The following is a 21409-nucleotide window of genomic DNA, read 5'->3' on the forward strand; positions in this document are numbered from 1 at the left end:
CTTGTTATATACGAGGCTTTTAGTGATGTCTTCCGCGGTGTCGTAGTCTGGGATATTGCGTATCACTCCCCTGGAGGTGTTTTCCGGGGGTGCCGCATACGCCACAGCTTCGTAAGTTGCTCCGCGGACTGGGAGTTCCCGGATCTTGACATAAGACTCCGCCCGGGTTACCGAGGGAGTGCTGATCACGAAGGTGTTTTGCTTCGGGTTTGTGCGTAGAATATCATCCGCCGCTTGCGTGGGTTCAAGCCCTGTCGCCCTGGTAATGCAGTCGCGTAGTTGCGCTTCACTCAGTTCGGAGACATTGAGGCCGTTTCTCGGTCGGACAACAATTTTTAGGTCCTCTCGCGGCAGGTGCGGAGGCAGTGGCGTTCTGTTTTTTGCTTTGTTAGCTGTCCTAACTGTTGCTCGGGGGTTGGAGATCCCGGTAGCCTGGCCATGGCGGCCCGCCGTTGTATTGTTTAGCGGCTGGTTTAGCTTCTCCAGCTCCCTGCGGCGCAGTTTCTTGTAGCTTTCGAGCCACCCAACGGTATCGTCGGGTGAAAGCGGCTCACCTTCAACTTCCATGGCCCTTGGGTAGAGGCGTCTTGAGGTCTGGCTGTGGTCTTCGGGCGGGACTTGCCCCTCGTCGGCCTCCTCCACGGCGGGCATGGTCGACCACGCCGGCGGTGGCGGCCGGTGTTCGGCGTTAGGCTTAGCGCGGCGCTCGGCTGGCACTTGTCCAAAGGTGGTGGAAACTCACTAATGGAGACACAGGTGGTCTAGTTATTTATCCCATCCGTTGAGTGCAGTCACTCCGGACCAGTGAGGGGTGTCCTCAGTCCAGGACTCCTTGGCTGTAGCCGGCCTTCCGTGCCCTATTCACCAGCCGAAGCTTGGAGCAGGGGTGGGAGCTGGTCAGCGCCGCCACCCACTGTGAAGGGGTAGGGGTGGGATTGGGAGGGAGGTCTGGGATGTTCGGGCATGCCCACACTATGTGGTATAATGTTCCTGATGTGGGGCAGAAGATGCACTGAGGGGAGGATTGGGTGGGGAATATTTTGTGCCAGAGCGTGTTGTGGGGGAAGGTGTTAGTTTGGAGCTGGCGAAGTAAAATACCTTCCTCTTCGGTGAGTTGCTTATGGGGGGAAGAAGCTGTTGGCGGCATAGTCGGTAGTGAGAGAGGATGTCGTTGTATGTTAGGAGGGGTTGGGGCGCATAGTTCGTGGGGGTGGTTGGCAGAGGGCTGTGGCTCTCCGCAATGGCCCGGTGTACTGCTTCTCGAGTCGCGGTATGTGCCGCTTCATTGCCGACTGTGCCTGAATGACTTGGTGCCCAGATAATGCAGACGTCAGGTAGGTGAGCCTTTTTTTCCAGAATATGGAGGGCTGCTAAGAAGAAAGTGCCTCGCAGGAAGTTGCGACAAGCCTCTTGAGAATCTGTCAGTATGGTAACGTAGTCGCTCTGTGTTGTGGTGGCTGCCATGGCTATTGCTGCTTCCTCGGCAATGGCGGTGTCCGTGGTGAGGACAGCGGCTGTGACTACGGTCTGAAGTGTATTATTCACCACTGATGTCGCGTAGGTGTTTTTGGTTACGTAGGGAGAGGCATCTGTGTACAGCACATCCTTTTGATATTGAAATTGTGCCTGAAGATAGTTGGCGCGGGCCCTTCGTTTTCCAATGTGATAGGTAGGGTGCATATTTCTATGAATTGGGGTAACGCGGATGTGTTTCCGTACAGACAGTGGAACGCCTATTCTGCATCTGGAGACCGGAGGCGACGAATATCCAAGGCACACCAGGGTCGCACGTCCAGCATTAGTGAGTTGGAGCCGTTGGAGTTGTGAAGTGCGTTGCGCCTCACAGAGCTCTTCCCAGGCGTTGTGTAAGCCCAGTTGCAACAGATTGGCGTTCGATGTGCATGTAGGAAGTCCGAGGGCCGTCTTGTATGTTTGTCGGATAAGAATATTTAGCTTTCACCGTTCGGCTGGCTTGAGGGACAGGTATGGCTTACCGTACGTAATACGACTGATAAGCAATGCTTGAATGAAACGGATGAGGTCTGGTTCCTTCAGTTCGGTCCGTTTGTGCGTGATACGGTGAATTAATTTGGTTAACTAAGTCATGGTGCGTTGAAGTTGTAGGATTGTATGGGAGCCCGATCCGTCCTGTGGGATGGTGAGTCCGAGTATGCGCAAGTGGGTAACAGTTGGAATAGGAAAGTTTTGAACTTGGAGTTTAGAGTTTGGTACTGGAGAGATTCCTCCGTCCTTTGTTCGTTGTTGTAGGGTAAGGTGGGCCGATTTTTCAGGTGTGCATGTAGGACCGCGTTCCTGTAAGTATCTGCATGGGCAATAAACAGCTGTTTGAAGGGCTTCTTGCTGGTCTCCGATAGATCCTGTGGTTGTCCATAAAGTTAGGTCATCTGCGTACAAAGCATGCTTCAGGTCGGGTATGGTAGAGAGTTGCGTAGATAGATCTTTGATAGCGATGTTGAAAAATACTGGGGAAATGACAGACCCCTCCGGGGTACTACGTGGAGTAGCGGTAAACTTAGGTGAGCGTAGGTGTCCAAGTCCCACTGTCGCCGTGCGCTTTGTTAGAAACGCTTCAACGTAGTTGTAGGTGTTCGTACCGGGATTGAGGGTGGTGAGGCCGTGTAGGATGGCGTCGTGAGTGACATTATCGAAGGCTCCTTTGATTTCCAAAGCAAGAATGCAGTATTTGTGGTTTTTGGGAATACGAAAGATAATGTCTTCCTTTAGTTGAAGTAGAATGCCTGATTGGACAGGTGTGGTCTAAAGCCGTACATGGTATTTGGTAGTAATGCGTTGTCTTCTATATAGTCAGTCAATCGAGTGTGAACCAAATGTTCCATGAGCTTAACGACGCACGAGGTAAGAGAAATAGGACGCAGGTTTGAAAGGGAGACGGATTTCTGAGGTTTTGGAATAAGTGTGATGTCGGCATGGCGCCACTGTGATGGGAGCGTGCCGCGGGCCCAGTGGTCATTGATGTATTGGAGGAGATTCTCTCGAGCCACGTCGTACAGATTGCGGAGGAGCTTATTGGGCCCCCTCCTCCCACTACAGCCGAAATGAGGAGAAAGGAACAAAGCGTGTTCACAGTGAAACAGATGAAGTGAGAAAGCCAGCTTACAAAAGTCAAGTTTACGCTAATCTTCTTAACGTCGGCTTCACTTATAAACACAAAGCATTGCTAAAAGACACTTTCCAGGTGCAACAAGACATTTTGCATCACGATATGAAGCGCCGGATATATTGCGTCCTTAAGCTCACTAAACGTCAGACTTGTAAGGTCAGGTTCAGGTCAAAATCCGGCAACATTATTCACTGAGCTTGCAACCCCCCACTCTCTACGAACTATAATCACCCTAATGATGCTGTAGGCAAACGTTATCAAGTCAAAACATTTAAAGTTTGTTTGCCTTCGTCGCTCCGTACCCAAGCCTGGCCTTGGATTAAAAACTTCTCAAGTATTTCGTCTCGTTCTTTCACTCTTGACTACAATTTTACCTGATGTAGAGATTAATTTGTTCTATAATTGGGGTCGAAGGAATAACTCTGGGTAAGTCTTCATGCATGTCACAGGGGCAAGCCAGTGGTGTCAATAAATTTGTTGGGGGAAAGCACGCTAACTGCAGCCACAGCTCCCATCGAATGGCCATGTCACACCGGGAAGGCTCGGATTATTTTTGTGTCAAAATAAATAAATCCGCATCTGCTCAGTACACCAAACATCCGGGTTTAAAGGGTCGGCTTCTCTGCGGGTAGCAATGTACAGCAGTGCAGCTGATATGGTGGGGCAGTGCAAAGGTCTCTTTCCCGATGCTTTATTTTTTTTTAAGTGCAGAGCACTTGAGGGGCTGGCCTTGTCGTTGTAGCTCGCTCGCTGGGCCCAAGTAGAGCCACACGGCGTTCAGTCGTAGCGGCTGTCGTCGCGGCGTAACCCAGAGGCTTCGAAAGCCAAGCGGTTTATATAGCCAGAAGGTTGGAAACTCGCGAACCACTGGCGCTTGTCATACATCTCCCCGTTGTTTAGTGCAAAAAAAAAAAAAAAAACTGTAGGTACATTTAAGGCAAAATATACGTAACTAACCAGCAGCGCTCGCGTTCATTTAGTTAGGAACGCTCGTTGGGTTGGTTTTTACGATAGTAAGCGAAAAAAACTGGCAGTGCATCGCCGGCACGGGCGGGAGGAAAAGCAAGCACAAAAAGAACGGAACTCCCGCTGGCGCAGTTTCAGGCAGGTGGCGCGCGAGCGTGCGAAGACGAGAAATTTGAATTGCATTGGGTGTTAGCAGTGAGCGGATAAGGGCACTACAGCCCATCTGCTCTGCTCTGCACTCTGCTCTGCACTCTGCTCTGCACTCCCTGCTCTGCACTCCCTACAGCTTTGCACTCACTGCTCTGCACTCCCTACAGCTTTGATATTGAGTGGAACGGCTTTAATTTTTTCAACATTGCAACTTCATGCTGATACAGTTTATGCCGTTCAAAACGGTATTTTTATATTGCCGTCGCCTTCGTTCTGTACGTTGAAAATATTTTCCCCTTTGAATGGTTGCTTGAGTGAGTTAAGTAGTTCTCTCACTGTATTGTTTATTTATTTGTTTGTTTATTTGTAGATGCAGCACCCCTGGATAATTACAACGAGGCGAAGAGGGGGTATACAGAAAGCAAAACACATGTAGAGAGACGGACGACATGGACAAAATAACAAACTCACCGGTTACATAGCGCCGCTGATCTGTTACGGTTCTTAGCATAATTTGCGGGGGCGTTTCAGTGCACTACGAAAAAGATGTATTAGTGGCGCCCCACCTAAAAGTGAGCATGAGTGCTCTGAACGCGACGTCATTCTCGCAGCTAACCAAACTTGATGGCCATTTATTCCATTGTGAAATGGCATCTGGAGCGAAAGTATACCCTTGTTAGCTCGGCGCATGAGTTCACGTCCTTTTAAGCCACGATCACGGGGACAAATACAGATTCGGTAGATTACAGTTTATTTGCGATGAAACGATTCGTGCTTGATCCGGAAGACGTGTTCGTTCCCAGCCCGAACAGGGACTGGTGTACGTGCAAAGCTGTTATGAAAATCGTATGTACGCAGGGTGGGCAGCACGGTTTTCGATCTGATGCAGTGTATCTGATAAGTTAAAGGAGAGTGAGTCCCACGTTGCATGGGTGTATTGCGTTTATGCCTCTGATTCGTGAAGTGGAGGAGCCCACCACAACGACGCTGTGAGTTCATTGTCTCGAAAAGTTTTCATAATTGACAATGAGGAAAGGGGGGAGGGGATGCAAATCTTTACGGAAAATTTGCAAGCACAAGCCAGAAGCGATGACGTCGGTGCAGCGCAGGGGAGCACCAGTTGGTTCGTAACTGTGTTTTGAGGCCGAAGAGAGACTGAAACGAGCAGAGAGGCACGTAAACGCCATGGCGCAAGAGAAACGGTGCGGCGGGATGATCGCATACGACTGAACAAAGGGTGTTGATCGACAACTATCGGTTAACTTGTAGTGTGCTTGGCAGTGCTTGTAAGTCTTTTTACAAATTTTCGGTAGGCTTGCCATTATGCTAAATAGCATTCCAAGGTTGCAACACACATTGCGATGGAAGATAAAGGTGCACGTTGTAGTAACTAACAAGAACCATTTGTATTAACTGATTAATAAGCAAATTTATTGATGAATTTTACGTCTAATATAATGCTTCAGCCGTCTCAATGGCTGCTTATTTATGTCAGCATAAGAAACACACAAAATTTCGGTTATCTTACGCAATATAAAACAGTATTTCCGCAGCCGTATATGTTATTATGTCAGCTTAAGGAAGACACAAAATTGCGGTTATCTTACGCAATATAAAACAGTTTTTCCGTAACCGTATAGGTTACGGCTTGTCCCGTTCTGCTGCCTGCATGTATTTTTATCACATTTGCATACCTGCTTCGTGGCATGACGGGCGTTTCGGCATTTATATCTCTCTCGGAAACCAGTTACGGGGAATATAGAGCCGCCGCGACCTTAAGCTTGCCAGCGGACGATTAGCCCCTGAGCTGCCACGATGAACACGCTATACGTCGCAACGAGACACGATCTCTCCCAAGTTCCCTTAAGTGGGGCAAAATGTATTGGACTGCACCCTCTGCTGGGCAGGAATGGAGAAAACGTGCACGAAGTCTTTCGCAGGGCGAGAGTGACAAACGCACACACGCACAAAAACTCGCGCACGCCGAATACGACAACGACGATCCCCGAGAGGGGGCCGCGGGTGCATCGAGGCAGCAACATCATCGCCTGCTTCTACAAGAGCGGCCTGCCCCCGCCGGTGGTTGGCGGCGGCGAGGGGGCGCCACTCGTTCAAATGGTTTCGCAGACACCCAGCCCGGATTAGGAAGGTTCGTAATTGCAGGGCACTCCGCCGGGACCACACCACACCCCGCCTAATAGTTCTTGCCCGGCATACGGCGATCAGATCCCGCGTGCCGTGGCAGCAGCGCGCGGTCCACCCTCGCGCGTCGCCCGTGCAGCGCTCGCGCAAACGCACAACATTGGCAGCGCAGCCACAAACAGCGCGGTACAAACACAGCAGCGCTGCAGCCCATCCGCGCCGTGCGGCGCGGTCACCGTTTGCCACCATCCCGCGCTGCTGCCGGCCATCGGCTGCTGCTGCCGCTGCCCGGAGCGCCTCCATCGGGCCGCGCCCTTTCTCGGCGCGTACACCGGCCGAGTACAGCACTTCGCGGTCCACGGATAAGTGTGGAGAATGCGTTTTGACGCGTGTCCTTACGGAAGGGGGGCCGGCGTTACCTGCAACCGACGTACAGCTGTCGTCTCAGGGTCGAACCCGGGATAGCTAGCATCTTGTCTGAGCAGGAGAGGTCAAGAGTGAGTCGGCGTATCGACAATTGTCCCCACTGCCGCAGGAGCCGAGGCTGCTGAGTACTAAGCACGGTGTAATAACATATTCACACCCTGTGGTACTAATGTACACAAGATGTGTTCATCCTGAATGCAGTGTGACTCAAGTGCCCCCTTTCCCAGCCCCAAGCCAATTTCCAAACCATGCTGTCGTTTGAGGTTAACCCGCGGCATCTACGAGTTAGGTTGGAGTACAGGGTGTAGGTAAAAATTACGCCCACCTCCCCTCGCGGGAATCCTGGTGTGGTGCACGCTGCAGGGGGTTCCATTGTGCGTTTCCGTTGGGTCGATTACTCGAATTGCGTGAGCAATCGTCGGGTAATGCGAGAGAGAGAGAGAGAGAGAGAGAGAGCAATCGTAGCGCGGACGACCGTCGACTGAGAGACCGGCCGGAGCGCGGCACTCCGCGTATATGCGCAGAGCACCTGAAAGAGAGGAGATCGCGGGAGAGAGAGTACTGCACATGCGCACAGCGCGCAGCGCCGCGCGCAGCGCCGCCCACCGGCGGAGTGAGAGTGCGCTGCGCCACGCGCCCGCAGATGTTGAGAGAGAGAGTGTTCGCTATCGGAGAGAGCAGAGGGGGTGAGCGGAGGAGAGACGCAGCTGTGCGGATGCGGACGCCGACGCACGCAGGACAGGACCGCCGGCAAGAGATGCTCCTCTCAGCGTCGCATCTAAAATGGTCCAGGAAGATATGGCTGCGGAAAAACGGTTCCGGAAGAAATGGCCCCGAAAAAAATGGTTCCAACGCCAATGTAGGAAAACATGATCCCGGAAAAAATGGGTCCCGGAAAAATTGTTCCGGACAAATTGTTCCGGAAAAATTGGTAGCACAAAACGCGTTCGGGGAGAGGACCGGGGTACGCATCCTCATTGTTCCGATCGGATTGTGTGCTTTGAGCAGGAAACATGTTATGAACAACTAACCTACGACCAAGTTTGTGTTATCTCTTTATGTTATATTTCTTAAAACTCCGGTAGCTCAAGTCTCGGGTGCCTGTTGTTACGGCTACTAACCATGCCACCCCATTTTTAGGGGTGGCCGATTGATCGATTAACGCATTGGTCACGAATAAATTCCTTAACCAGTAAATTGGTTGAACTCACGTGAGATGAGTAGACCAGATATCAAGCCCTCCAAAACTTTCCGTAAGAATGCTTGAGGGCATCACCTTACATGACAACAACCCGTTCTTATAATGCAATGGTTAGAACTGCAACCACATGTAGTCGATGACGAGAGGCCCCGACCTCGCTCCTTCGAGAAAATGCGACATCCGTTCATCCATAAAACCGTCCGTCCATCCGTCTGTCTACCTGATTTGCTTGGTTATATTTCAGCCTCCGGAAGCGTTCATTTCTGGCCCATATATGTATATTAAAGCAACCCATCTACTTCTCAACCCTTTTGCTAAAACGCGAAGGGCGAAAATCAAAACCGCAAAAAAAGTGCAGATCTTTCTAACTGGAAAGAAAACACGTCGACCCGAGTATGGGACCATTTTTTTCCTAAATTGGCACTAGGGCTATTTTTCCGGGACCATTTTGTCCGGGACAATTTTATCCGTTTCCCTTCAGCACATCACATCGATACTGAAGCTGCTGAATCGTAAAGTACACATGTCGTGTTCATTCTGATTACAACTCAAATGGCCCCGAAGTCACGGTGTGCTTTTAAGCACACAGAGGGCGCGTACGAGTATTCGGTAACATTAATTTTCAAGTATTCTATCAAAAAAGTCACGCAAACAAAGCCGCAAGACCGAAACTGAAATTAATTACATTTCTAAGGTTGGAATAATCCCTACATTAGTGGACAAACTGTAAACTAAAACTTATTTTAAGTAAATTTATGTAGGTGTTATTTCAATTCACGTGCAGATTGCAATCGGGGCAGTAATGAAATACTTCAAATTTTTTTAAATAAGTGTTTTTGAGTTAATGTTCGCGGGCCCACTTTCAGCGTTTGCAAAATCTTTATTATAGAAGGAGAGTTAGCCTGCGCTGCTCCCTCTCCTTTCTGACCTACCACTGAAGGCAGGCAAAAAGTTGCCTTGATTGCAAAATCTACAAAACTTTCGTTGCGCAGCACGCGCTTTTGTTGGCTTTTTTGCATAGCGCTGATGCCGTGAACAAAGCCGAACAAACTAGTAAAAGAATTCATGACTTACAGGCACAAAACCGTTCGCAGTATGTCACTCTTCAACGTCTTCATTTACACGCAATAACTTCGAGGGGTCTTATTGCTTTGCCAGCAAGAAAAGCCGCATTTTAAGTTGAGAACCACAGACATATAATGGCAAAATTTAATGCGAACGAAGCTCCACGCGAGCGAGCATTTCTGCATACTGAATCCTTAAAAAACAGTGTCGCTGTGGCAGGAAGCTTAACCCGCGATTTCGTTTCGATTGCCAAGACTGACTTGCCACAGCGGGCATGCCCTCCGCATTTCGTGGTTATAATAGTCCTCCCTAACCGTAAACTTGCTTGACATTCACAAATCACTCAGCACGACACCATGCTTCCGGGTTGTCAGCGACCAAAAAGGGTACAAAATAAAAACTGCCGCACTTCGGAAAGCGAAAGTTAAGACATCGTACGTCGTCATATAATTTGGTGAGACAATACCGTACCTATCAAAGCCAAGGTAAGCTATGGGCAATTCAAAGTGTCAGAATTTCCATTCAGCCGCGAATGACATTATCGCATTCAAGGAGACTCTAGAAGCACGATAACGCAAGAACGCATGAGCCACACAAGAAAAGCAACCAGCGACTTGGCATCAAGTTCAGCACGAGGGTTCAGCAATGGGCTCGAATAAGCGCGCTTGAGTTGCACAAGCAGACAGGAACAAAAAAATTAGAGTCCCGTGCGCCTAGCCCTACGAGGGTGGTAAAATGAACTTCTACTACTGGTGATAATGATGATGATGATGATGATTGCTATCGCTTTCCCCTTTGTAGCGGGGTGATGACATGTCATCTTACCAAAAAGGACTAATATACCCATGTTTTACACTCTTGGTTTAATACTAGCGCTGCTTAGGGCAGTCACAAAAGCTTATTAGGCACAAAATACTTTTTTTTTTCCTGTTACAGGTGGTAACTGTCCTAGGCATATTCCCCTGTCTGCTTTTCGTCCACCAGCATTCTAATCTTCTTTTCGTCCCCTCGACAGCCTTGAAGTTAACTTCCTCCGTGATACCCTTAAATCCTTGGGCTTCTGGAAGCCCAATATCCCCTTCATGTAGAATTGGATGGATACCCTCACATTCTAACACAATGTGCCGCATAGTTTCTGTTTCTTTTCCGCAGACCACGCATGCCCCATCATTTTGTGAATCATCATCATCATCATCACCACCACCCTATCTACGCCCACTGCAGGGCAAAGGCCTCTCCCATTATTCTCCAATTACCTCGGTCCTGTGCCAATTGTGACCAATTTATCCCCGCAAACTTCTTGATCTCATCTGCCCAACTAACTTTCTGCCGCCCCCTGTAACGCTTGCCTTCTCTAGGGATCCACTCTGTTACCCTTAATGACCAGCGGCTATCTTGCCTTCGCATTACATGCCCTGCCCACGTCCATTTCTTCTTCTTAATTTCTACTAATGTGTCTTTAACACCAGTTTGCTGCCTGACCCACTCCGCTCTCTTCCTGTCCCTTAATGTTACACCTATCATTTTCCGCTCCATTGCCCGCTGAGTCGTTCTCAATTTAAGTTGAACCCTCTTAGTGAGCCTCCAAGTTTCTGCCCCGTAGGTGAGTACCGGTAAGATGCAGCTGTCATACACTTTCGTCTTCAGCGACAATGGTAGGCTGCTATTCATTATCTGAGAATGTCTGCCATATGCACCCCACCCCATTCTGATCCTTCTAATTATCTCTGCCTCATGGTTGGGATCTGGGGTCACAACTTGGCCTAAGTAGATATATTCGCTTACCACTTGCACTGCCTCGCCACCTATCTCAAACTGCTGTGCTGTCCCGAGGTTATTGATCATTACTTTAGTTTTCTGCATATTAATTTTCAGGCCCACGGTTCTACTCTGTTCGCCCAGTGCGGAAAGCATGCTTTGCAATTCGTCCCCCGAGTTACTTATCAAGGCAACGTCATCAGCAAATCTGAGGTTACTGAGGTATTCTCCATTAACCCTTACTCCCACCTGCTCCCAATCCAACGTTCTGAATACTTCTTGTAAGCATGCTGTGAATAACATTGGAGAGATTGTATCTCCTTGTCTGACACCGCGACATTTTGTGAATACTTCCCCACAAAACTCTTAGTTCCCAGGCAACCTGCTCTAGCCTCAAAAAGCAAGCACTGCCCTGGGAATTGTCGTAGAAATTTTCCTTTCTGATGTTCATCTTCTCAGCCCTGTACATCTCTAACGACGTTTTAGCTTCCAGTTTTTCCCTCCATTTATTCGTTTCAATCTGTCTTGCCTCTTTTTTGGTTACCTTGGCTGTTTTGGATCCTCCACTGTTCTTTCGGATAAATAAATTGGTAGCGCCACATCGCGGCAGGTGAAATAAGCGCGCGGATAGCCATGACGCCACCGCTGCACTCAAAAAAGGCGCGGTGCATTATTAAAGATTACGTGACCAGGCAAATTTTTGTATGTGTGTATGTATGTATGTATGTATGTATGTATGTATGTATGTATGTATGTATGCATGTATGTATGTATGTATGTATGTATGTATGTACGTATGTATGTATGTACGTACGTACGTACGTATGTATGTATGCATGTTGTACTGCTGAGCCCAAGGATGCGGGTTCGATTCCCGGCCGCGGCGGCCGCTTTTCTGATGGAGGTGAAAAGCGAAAACGCCCGTGTCTTCGAGATTTCACCGCACGTTAAGATCCAGAGGTGGACAAATTAATCCGGAGCCCTCCACTACGGCGTACCTCATTGTCTGTGTGGCGTGGGTGCGTTAAACCCCCCCCAATCAATCAATCAATCAATCAATCAATCAATCAATCAATCAATCAATCAATCAATCAATCAATCAATGGATGTCTGTCTGTCTGTCTGTCTGTACGTCTGTCTGTCTGTCTGTCTGTCTGTCTGTCTGTCTGTGTCTGTCTGTCTGTCTGTCTGCCTTATGGTTCACCAATTGGTCACGTGGCCCACGGGGACAACGCGACCTGGGGGAAAAGAAAAAGCTAGATAAGGAAAGGAAAGGGAGTAGGATGAGAACGAGGGGAAGAGGAGTGTAGAAAGAGCAGTAAAGCGAATGCTGAGAGTGGCATAGCGGGAGAAGAGGATGAGCAGCAGAGTGCAACGGGGGCGAGAGGGGGGGGGATAGGGATGAAGGGAGGGGTAGGATGGAGGAAAAGCAGTTGCAGTGGAGGAGGAAAAGGGGTAAGGAGATGGGTAAGCAAGGAATCGGTAGGGGAGAAGGGTGAAATATAGAATTGGGGGGAAGGGGGGGGTGGCGAGTAAGAAGAATGGGATGGCAAACTGAAGGGTAGGCAGAGGTGGCGAGAGAGAGAGAGAGAGAGAGAGAGAGAGAGAGAGAGAGAGAGAGAGAGAGAGAGAGAGAGAGAGAGAGAGAGAGAGAGAGAGAGAGAGAGACGTTTATTAAAGACGTTTAATCTTTAACGTTTATTCTCGGACACAGTGACTGGTTTCAGCATGAAGCCACGAACCCTGCCTTCATCGAGATGCCCAGCGTGCAGACTGCCGTCTTCTACGCAACTACGTCACCCCATTTGCCGGCCTTATCGGACCCCTGCGACTACATATACAGCCATCACCTGGAGCAAGCCTTCAGTGGGCACGGGAGCAGCTCCTGCAGAAAGGCTAACATGCCGCACTTTTGCGTTTCCCAGGCGCTGCTGGCTTTGCTGATTTGGTCGTCGCCCCCCTACAACGCTACGAACTTCTCGGACACAGTGACTGGTTTCGACCAGTTCAGCAGTCAGCATGAAGCCACGAACCCTGCCATCATCGAGATGCCCAGCGTGCAGACTGCCGTCTTCTGCGCAACTACGTCACCCCATTTGCCGGCCTTATCGGACCCGTGCGACTACATATACAGCCATCACCTGGAGCAAGCCTTCAGTGGGCACGGGAGCAGCTCCTGCAGAAAGGCTAACATGCCGCACTTTTGCGTTTCCCAGGTGTGTACCTCACTTTTCTCGAAAAGAAGCGATAATCGCTGTCTGCTCCTGTTCCCGTGCCCACAAGTGCTCTGTGAAATTGCTCATGAATGTTTTTCGATGGCTTTATTGTTACTGTGCTCGGGTGATGTAGAGTTAAACCCAGGGCCAACAACTCGCTCTGCAGCCGCACTAGAAATAGAAACATTACCGGAAGAACCATCAGAGCAAATGAACGTGATCTTTCAGCTACTCAAAGACCTTCAGTCCCGTTCTGTGCAATCCGCCGAAAGCCAGACTAAATTAGCTGCTGACATAAAATCAATTAAAGCAGGCCAAGAGCAAATCGAGACCAAACTTGGCCATATACAGAAACGACTTGATGAACTAGAAGAAAAAACCAAGGTACTCGATCTGAACGGGGAAAGAAAGGCCAGCATGCAAGAATCGATTGATTACCTAACCACACAGCAGGACACTCTGCAGTTGCGAATAGACGAGCTAGAAGATAGGTCGCGGCGCGAAAACCTACTTTTTTACGGCATTCCGGACGCTCAAGAAAGCTGGGAGCAATCCGAAACCAGTATAGTTGGGGCACTCAGCGGCGTGGTTGACCCTCTCCCGCAAAATGCCATTGAGCGAGCTCATCGGCTGGGAGCGTACCATCCAAACAAGTGCCGCCCTATCATCGTCAAATTCTCAAGTTACAAACTGAAAGACTCCGTACTCGCTGTCCGCAAAAAGTTAAAGGAAAAGGACATCACAATAAGCGAAGATTTTTCCCCAGCTACCCGACATGCTCGCAAAAGACTACTTGAATTTGCAAAAAACCAGCCTAACGCCCCTGCATATAAACTACGCTACAACAAATTTACGATTAACAAAACACAATTCGTCTATGACTCGGCAACAGATAGCGTCAAGGAGCATGCGCTACACCACGCCACTGCTAACGATCACGTCACAGCATCGCCACGCGCTGCTATCAAGGAGCACGCATCACACCACGCCACTGCTAACAATCAGGCCACAGCATCGCCACGCGCTGCTACATAGGTAGACGCGAGGGGAAGTGGTCATCCACTAACACACGTGACAATCCTTTTCACTAACATTCGAAGCGTTATCAACAAGCGAGACCAAATAACTTCTGCTATAGATACTTGTAACGCTGACATTCTTGCTCTCACAGAAACCTGGCTACACACACAAATTCACGACCACGAACTTTTTCTGCCCGCAGATAAATTTTCTATTTTTCGATGTGTCCGTACTGCCCGTAAAGGTGGTGGCGTTCTTTTGGCAATTAACAAAGATCTTCCTTCCCAGTGCATTCATATTAACAGCGAGTTAGAGATTACATGGGCACTAATCGAACTTAGTTTTCAAAAAATCATTATCGGCGTTTGTTACCGGCCACCAAATTTTTCCTGCAACTTCGTGAATGAACTACATGACGTAATTAATCTGGTCTCATCAAGATATCCCGATTTACCTCTGTTTTTGTTTGGCGATTTTAACCTGCCGAACATATCATGGACTTCAGAACCACCGATTATGCAGCCTTACTCGACTCTTAGCCAAGAGTTCCTGGACTTGTGCACTGTCTTCTCCCTCACCCAACTTATTACTCAGCCAACACGATTAACCGAAGTTGCTTCGAACACTCTAGATATTGTACTAACGTCGAGGCCAGAACTTGTCTCGGATATTACACTGTCACCTGGCTTAAGTGATCATTCATTAATATCATTCCAGCTAAATATTCAGCGTCCCAAGAAGCTTAAAAAAATAAAAATGATTAAAAACTATTCAAAAGCAAACTTTGAAGCCATTAACAGTGAACTTGGTTCATTTCTTAGTACCTTTTTAGAAAACTTTCACGAACGTAGTGTACAAGAAAATTGGGACATGTATTCGGCTGCAGTTGCCAACTTGTCAAAAAAATACATTCCTGTTCGCGCAATAACAACCACCCAAGATTCCCCATGGTTTAACGCACACCTAAAGCGCCTATCGAACAAAAAAAAGCGATTATACAGGTCTGCCAAGAAATGTGGGAATGAGGATCGCTGGAATGCCTACAAGCTCGCGTCTAAAAATTATGTAGCAGCAATAAAAACGGCCAAAAGTTATTACTTACAAAACGTGTTACCATCCATGCTAACGAACGATATTAAAAAATTCTGGCGCACAATAAACCCTAAACCGGACGACGCAATCACCCTAGAAGACACTAGTGGACATCTAATTCCTTCTCAATTATGTGCGAACGTTCTAAACGATGTTTTTTCCTCTCACTTTTCTGTTGATGCATATGATGTTTTACCTCATGCAGATCCCTTTCCCTATCCCGTTATGCCTCCAATATTTATTGTTTCTAGTGGTGTTGAAGCGATAATTAGGTCCTTAAAATCGTCTTCCGCTCCTGGTTGTGACCAAATTGACCCGAAGTTCTTAAAGAGTACGTGTGTTTATTCATCGGTTATACTAACAATGATCTTTCAACAGTCACTCGACCAAGGTTGCCTGCCCGCTGAATGGAAGATCGGGAAGGTGACTCCATTTTTCAAAGCTGGCAACCGCCATGACCCACTAAATTACCGACCTATATCCCTTACCAGTATACGGTGCAAAATATTAGAACACATCTTATTTTCTAACCTTGTAGACTTCCTCGAATCTAATTCATTTTTTACCCTAGCACAACATGGTTTCCGAAAAACATACTCCTGCGAGACCCAACTGGCATCTTTTACACATAAACTGAACGTTATACTGGACCACTCTTCCCAGGCCGACTGCCTATTTTTAGATTTTTCTAAAGCGTTCGACAAAGTTTCCCACAGTTTATTAATGCACAAATTACTTCAACTAAACCTTGACCGGAAATTACTAACCTGGATTGAATTCTTTCTTAACAATCGCTCTCAGTATGTCGCAGCTAACAGGGTGAATAGCCGCCACACCGCTGTTCAGTCTGGAGTACCGCAAGGATCAGTGCTTGGTCCTCTTCTTTTTCTTATTTATGTTAACGACTTACCTGCGTGTCTTTCTTCTCATGTACACTTATTTGCTGATGACTGTGTAATCTTCCGTGAATTAACCTCCGATGCCGACGTAACTGTTCTTCAAACTGACCTTACTGCTGTCTCAACTTGGTGTCAAAAATGGTTAATGAAACTCAACGTCAACAAGTGCAAAGTTATGAGAGTGTCTAGAACAACTAATCCACCTCCTACCTACTATCTTAATAATCTTGCATTGGATACCGTTTCTAGCTATAAATATTTACGCTTACACATAACCAGCAATTTAAATTGGGCAATCCACACTGAACACATAATTGATAAAGCAAACAGAATGCTTGGGTACCTACGTCGCAACTTTGCTAAAGCTCCTTCTTCCTTAAAACTCACCCTCTACAAAACACTGATTCGCCCCAAATTAGAATATGCTGCCTCGGTTTGGGATCCTGTATATGCTAATCTAATACACTCAGTCGAAATGGTTCAAAATAATTCTGTCCGTTTTATTCTCTCTAACTATAACCGCACCGCCAGCATATCAGCAATGAAATCTAGCTTGAATCTCCCATCTTTAGCATCCCGCCGTCAGATTCTTCGATTGTGTCTTTTCCACAAAATATATCACCATCCCCAATTACATAAAGAACTTATATCCCTACCAGATTATATTTCACCTCGTCTAGATCATCGTCACAAGGTCGGAGTCCCATTATGCAGAACAAATGGCTGCTACACATCATTCCTACCACGCACGAGCATTGAATGGAATCACCTTCCCGCATCAATAGCAACTACCCGATATCATGAATTGTTTAAAAACGCTATTAGCTAAGACTGTATGAGTAGGAGCCGCACCACTGTAATAACATGCATATCAACTGCTGCATTTCTGTATTTTTTCCCCCATGTGCAAGTACCACTCCCCTCTGTAATACCTCCCGGTCTTGAGGGTACCAATAAATGAAATGAAATGAAATGAAAAAGAGATGTCGCAATTGTCCTAGGGGCGGGGCCCTCCTTCCGGGGCCCCAAACTCTTTTGCTTTTCTCCGGGCGTCAAGAATCAACTCCTTCCGAATCCCAAAGTTGGAGCGGGCCACAGCTGCCTCTCATAGCACGACAGTGGTAGTGTTTACTGAAGGCCAGATGACAGGGAAGGCCCATGTTGCATGAAATAAGTGGCAAGGATTTCTGAATTTATTGCCTGCGTTTCTGTGCGTTTGAGGGGACATTTTGGATAGTCGGGATGCTGTGGGTAAGCGTGTGTCTGCTTTTGCCTCAGTGTTGGAGCTTCCGCGCCAGAGAAGTTCTTGTTCCGGTTGAAGAAAAGGGCTTGTGCACCTCTTTGGATCGTGAGGCAGCCTTCAAAGCCGCCTGGGAAGGGCTGCAGAAGGCTAGGACTGTTAGCCGCACGGTGTATGAGATATCGCGCAACGTGGTCGGCCCTCTCGTTTTTCTCCAGCTTCTCGTGTCCTGAAGTCTAGATAATGCGGTGGAACTGATTCGGTGTTTTTTGGCTTTAGTTTTTAAGAAGTTTGTGAATTCTTCCATGCATTATATTCCGCATAGCCTTTTTGGAATCAGTTACTATTTCGAGGCTTCCGTTTTTGTGCTGTCCATATCATTGCCAGGAGGAGAGCACCCGGTTCGGCTTTGTCGGCAGTGGTGTGTGCTAGCCTGAGGCAATCTTTGATGGCTCCTTCGTGATCGAGTATAACGCAAGGAGGATGGAAGGGATGACATGAGGGGAGGGGTGCAGGTAGGGAAGGGAAGGGAGGGATGAGGGAGAAATGGGAGAGGGACGGAGCGTGAGGAAAATGGGAGGGGGACGTGAGGGGAAGGGTACAAGGGGGCATGAAAGAGGAGGGAGGAAGAGGGAGGGCTGTTACGTGGCAGGGTTGGATGTTATTCGCCGCAAATCAAGTAGATAAGTCTAGCAGCTAGCAGATAGGTGCGCTGGTTGCCAGTCTTACGCGTTACATTCCTAAACCAATTTTCATTTGAGCTATCGGGTGTCTTTCCAAGCGAGTTTGCTCTCTCGCTCGTCCGAGACGCTCATTTCCTGTTCATGTTCCACTCCTATCTTTATTCGTTCCATAGCTTGCTGGGTTGACCTGAGTTTTCTGTCCAGGTGTTTACTAACTCCCGAAATTTATTCCGAAAAGGTAGGTCATCAGCATAAATATGCATTTTTTACGCCTGATTTGTATCTCGTGGTCTGGATTAGCACTAAAAACTTGTCTAAGATAGTTATACAGTGTACTCATCCATTTCTTCGTTGTGCTCCTGAGCCCAAAGACGCGGTTTCGATTCCCGGCCGCGGCGGCCACTGTATCAGCAGGCGGGCATCATTTGCAGCTGCGTGGGCTGCCGTGGGCGAAGGGGGCAGCTCGTGGGCGTCGGGGGCCAGTTCGTCTGCCCTCTCATTGCCCTCCAGCCCAATGTGGCCTGGCACCCACTGCAGCCGCAGGCGAGTCCCCCGCTGGGCCAGCCGTGCCACCTTGTCCCGCACGGCCCGCACGGCCCGCACCAGGAGGGAGCGCGGGTCGCCCTCCTGGATCCGGAGTAGGGCCACTCGAGAGTCACACAGCAGGGCGCAGCGCTCGGGGGGCGGCTCCAGCTCCAGTAGAAGGTCCAGGCCAAGGCTTACGCCCACCATTTCGGCCGTGGCGGATTATGCGGCGTAGTGCAGCCGCGCCTGCCTGGTGGCCTCCCCCAGCACTGCCGCCGCCGTGGCCGAACCCTGCTGCTGCCGCACGGAACCATCCGTGTACACCAGGGTGTGGTCCTCCAGGTCGCCCCACACGACGCCCCGAGCCAGCTGCAGCTGCCCGCAGTGCGGCGTCCGCCGCTTGCTACGAAGGCCCGGGATGTCCGTGTGCACTTCGGCCTCCAGTGCAGGGGGGCGGCTGGAGGGAGGGCCTGCTTCCATGGGGGCCACCACCTCCTCGTACAGGGCCAACATGCGCCCCATGCGCGAGTGGCGGTGTGTGCGCAGCCGCTGCAGCAGGGGGCTGCCTCCCTCAGCCCGGCGCAGCCGGTCAATGTGGCCCAGGGCGCGCTGGTCCGCCGTCATTTGGAGAGTCCATGCCCCCGCCTCAGCCAGCGTCTTCGCACACTGGGAGTCTCGAGGCAGGCGCGGACGCCCCTGCGGTGGTCGCCCTCTAGCTGCTGCCAGCTGGGCTTGCGCAGGGTGACCAATGGTAGCCCGTACATGAGCAGACCCACAGCCGCAGCATTGTAGAGTCGCAGGGCCGTCCGCTGCGAGCAGCCGCGGTCCCTGGCAGCCATCTTTCGCACGGCCGTGGTGGCCATCTGTGCCCTGGCTCGGAGCTCCCTGGTGGCCTGCCGGAAGTTGACGCAGTGGTCCAGTGTGAGCCCCAGGTAGTGCACACTGGACTTCCAGCTGAGCTCCTCGCCATCGATGTGCAGGCACCTGGCCCTGCGACGGGACTGGGCATCCTGGTGGACCAGCATCGCCTCTGTCTTGCTTGCTGACAGCTGCAGGCCAACATTGACCAGCTTTGGCCCGCACCGCATCCAGGGCCGCCTGCAGCTGCAGCACGATGCTTCAGCAGCTCCCCTTGGGGCCCAGCACCCACAGGGCCACGTCGTCGGCATACACAGACATGTACACCCTGTGTGCCCCTCCTCTCGGCAGGCATTCTGGTAGTGCCGCCATGACCAGGTTGAATAGGAAGGGGCTGACGATTGAGCCCTCCGGGGTGCCCACGTTCACTGGCCGGGGCGCCGACAGGGCGCTGCCCACCTGCACCCGCGCCGTGCGGCCCGTCAAGAACGCCTCGACGAAACCCCGCAGCTTGCCCGGGATACCTGCCTCCTCCAAGGCCAGGGAGATGGCAGGTCGCTGCAGGTTGTCGAAGGCACCCTTGACGTCTAGCAGCACCAGGGCTGCCACCTGCCTGGTGGCCCGGGCATGCTCCAGTGCTGCCACCACGTCGGCAATGGAGTCCGTCGCAGCCCTATGCCTCCGGCAGCCTGTGAGCTGCTCCGGGATGAACTCTTCCTCCGACGTGATGGCCTCCATCCTGCGCAGGGCCACCCGCTCCAGCAGCTTGCAGCCTCAGGAGGTGAGGGCAACGGGGCGGTAGGCCGTAACTGCTCCAAAACCACGGCCTGGCTTGGGGAGGGGCCGCAGGATGGCCAACAGCCAATCGGAGGCAGCCGCCCTGTCGCCCAGATGCGGTTGTAGGCAGCCAGAAGCCTCGCGAACCCCACCTCGTCCAGGTTGCGCAGCGTCTGGTAGGTGAGGCCGTCAGCTCCTGGTGCTGACTTCCGCTTGCAGGAGCGCAGCGCCCCACGGAGTTCGGCCTCCGTGATGGGGGCGTCATTGAGGGGATGTCGTCCCTCTGACTCCTACGGCGCTGCAACCACCTGCCCAGCCGCTACCTGGTGTGGCGGCAGGAAGTGCTCCGCGAAGAGCTCGGCCAGCTCCTCGTAGCTGGCGTTCCTCCTGATGGTCAGGGCTGCCAGGGGGTTGCGGTTACCACGGGGCTTGAGGACCGACTGGAAAATGCCCCAGAGGCGGCGGCAGCGTGGGTCGGCCTCCGAGCTAACGCATAGCTCGGCCCAACGCTGCCTGCTGAAGCGGTTGGAGTGCCGTCGACAGGCCGCGTCCACACGGCGGTATGCCGTCCAGTCAGTCCTGGCTCCGGTGCGCTGCGCCTTCCTCTCAGTCCGGTTCCGCTCCGCTCGCAGCTGCAGCAGCTTTAGGTCTGGCGTGGTGGCATTTTTGGCAATGGAGCAGCTCCGCGTGGCTCGCTTGGCGCAGCGAACCAGGCCCGCGAACAGCTCCTCTCCCTCCACCAGGTCCTCCTCAGCAAGGCAGTGCCGGAAGTGGTCCCAGTGGGTGACGTGGTGCCGTGTAGGTCGCCTGTCCGGCTTGCCGGTTGGTGTGATGTGCAGCGGGTACTGGTCTGAGCCCCAGGTGCTGGGTTCCCGCCTCCAGGTGGCCTCGACCCCGGCTGACACCAGGCTGAGGTCAATGACCGTGGCAGTGGTATTGCCTCGCCTAAAGGTGCACTCACCGGTGTTCAGCACAGTCAGGTTGAGGCGCAGCATGGTGTCCCACAGGTGTTCTCCGCGTGTGTCAGTCCGGCCATCTCCCCACATAGTGTGATGTGCGTTGAAGTCACCACAGAGGAGATGCCGGGCTGCGCAGAGGGACACCAGCCGATCCAGGAGGCTCGAGTCCCAGTGTTGGTTGGGGCGCACGTACACACTGCACACAGTCACGTCACCACCCGGCACGAGCCGAAGCGTCACTGCCACACACTCCTGCACAGTCGTTGTCACCGCACTGGTGTCCAGCACCG

At 50.8% G+C, this 21409-nt stretch overlaps 1 protein-coding gene across 1 annotated transcript; it reads left to right on the forward strand.

Annotated features, from left to right (window-relative positions):
• Positions 1-12607: 12607 nt before the first annotated feature.
• Positions 12608-14403, forward strand: LOC144168480 (uncharacterized). Its single transcript, XM_077697453.1, has one exon. It carries the CDS (start codon positions 12608-12610, stop codon positions 14099-14101), a length of 1494 nt encoding a protein of 497 aa, XP_077553579.1. The 3' UTR covers positions 14102-14403.
• The last annotated feature ends 7006 nt before the right edge of the window (positions 14404-21409 follow it).

This window comes from Haemaphysalis longicornis, unplaced genomic scaffold (genome assembly GCF_048455015.1).
Source record: "Haemaphysalis longicornis isolate Haplotype H1 unplaced genomic scaffold, Haemaphysalis longicornis Haplotype H1 scaffold_2, whole genome shotgun sequence".
Lineage (NCBI taxonomy): Eukaryota > Metazoa > Arthropoda > Arachnida > Ixodida > Ixodidae > Haemaphysalis > Haemaphysalis longicornis.

What these genes read in the sequence shown, in the direction of transcription:
- LOC144168480 (XM_077697453.1), top strand. Translation starts at nt 12,608, where the DNA reads ATGCCCAGCGTGCAGACTGCCGTCTTCTACGCAACTACGTCACCCCAT.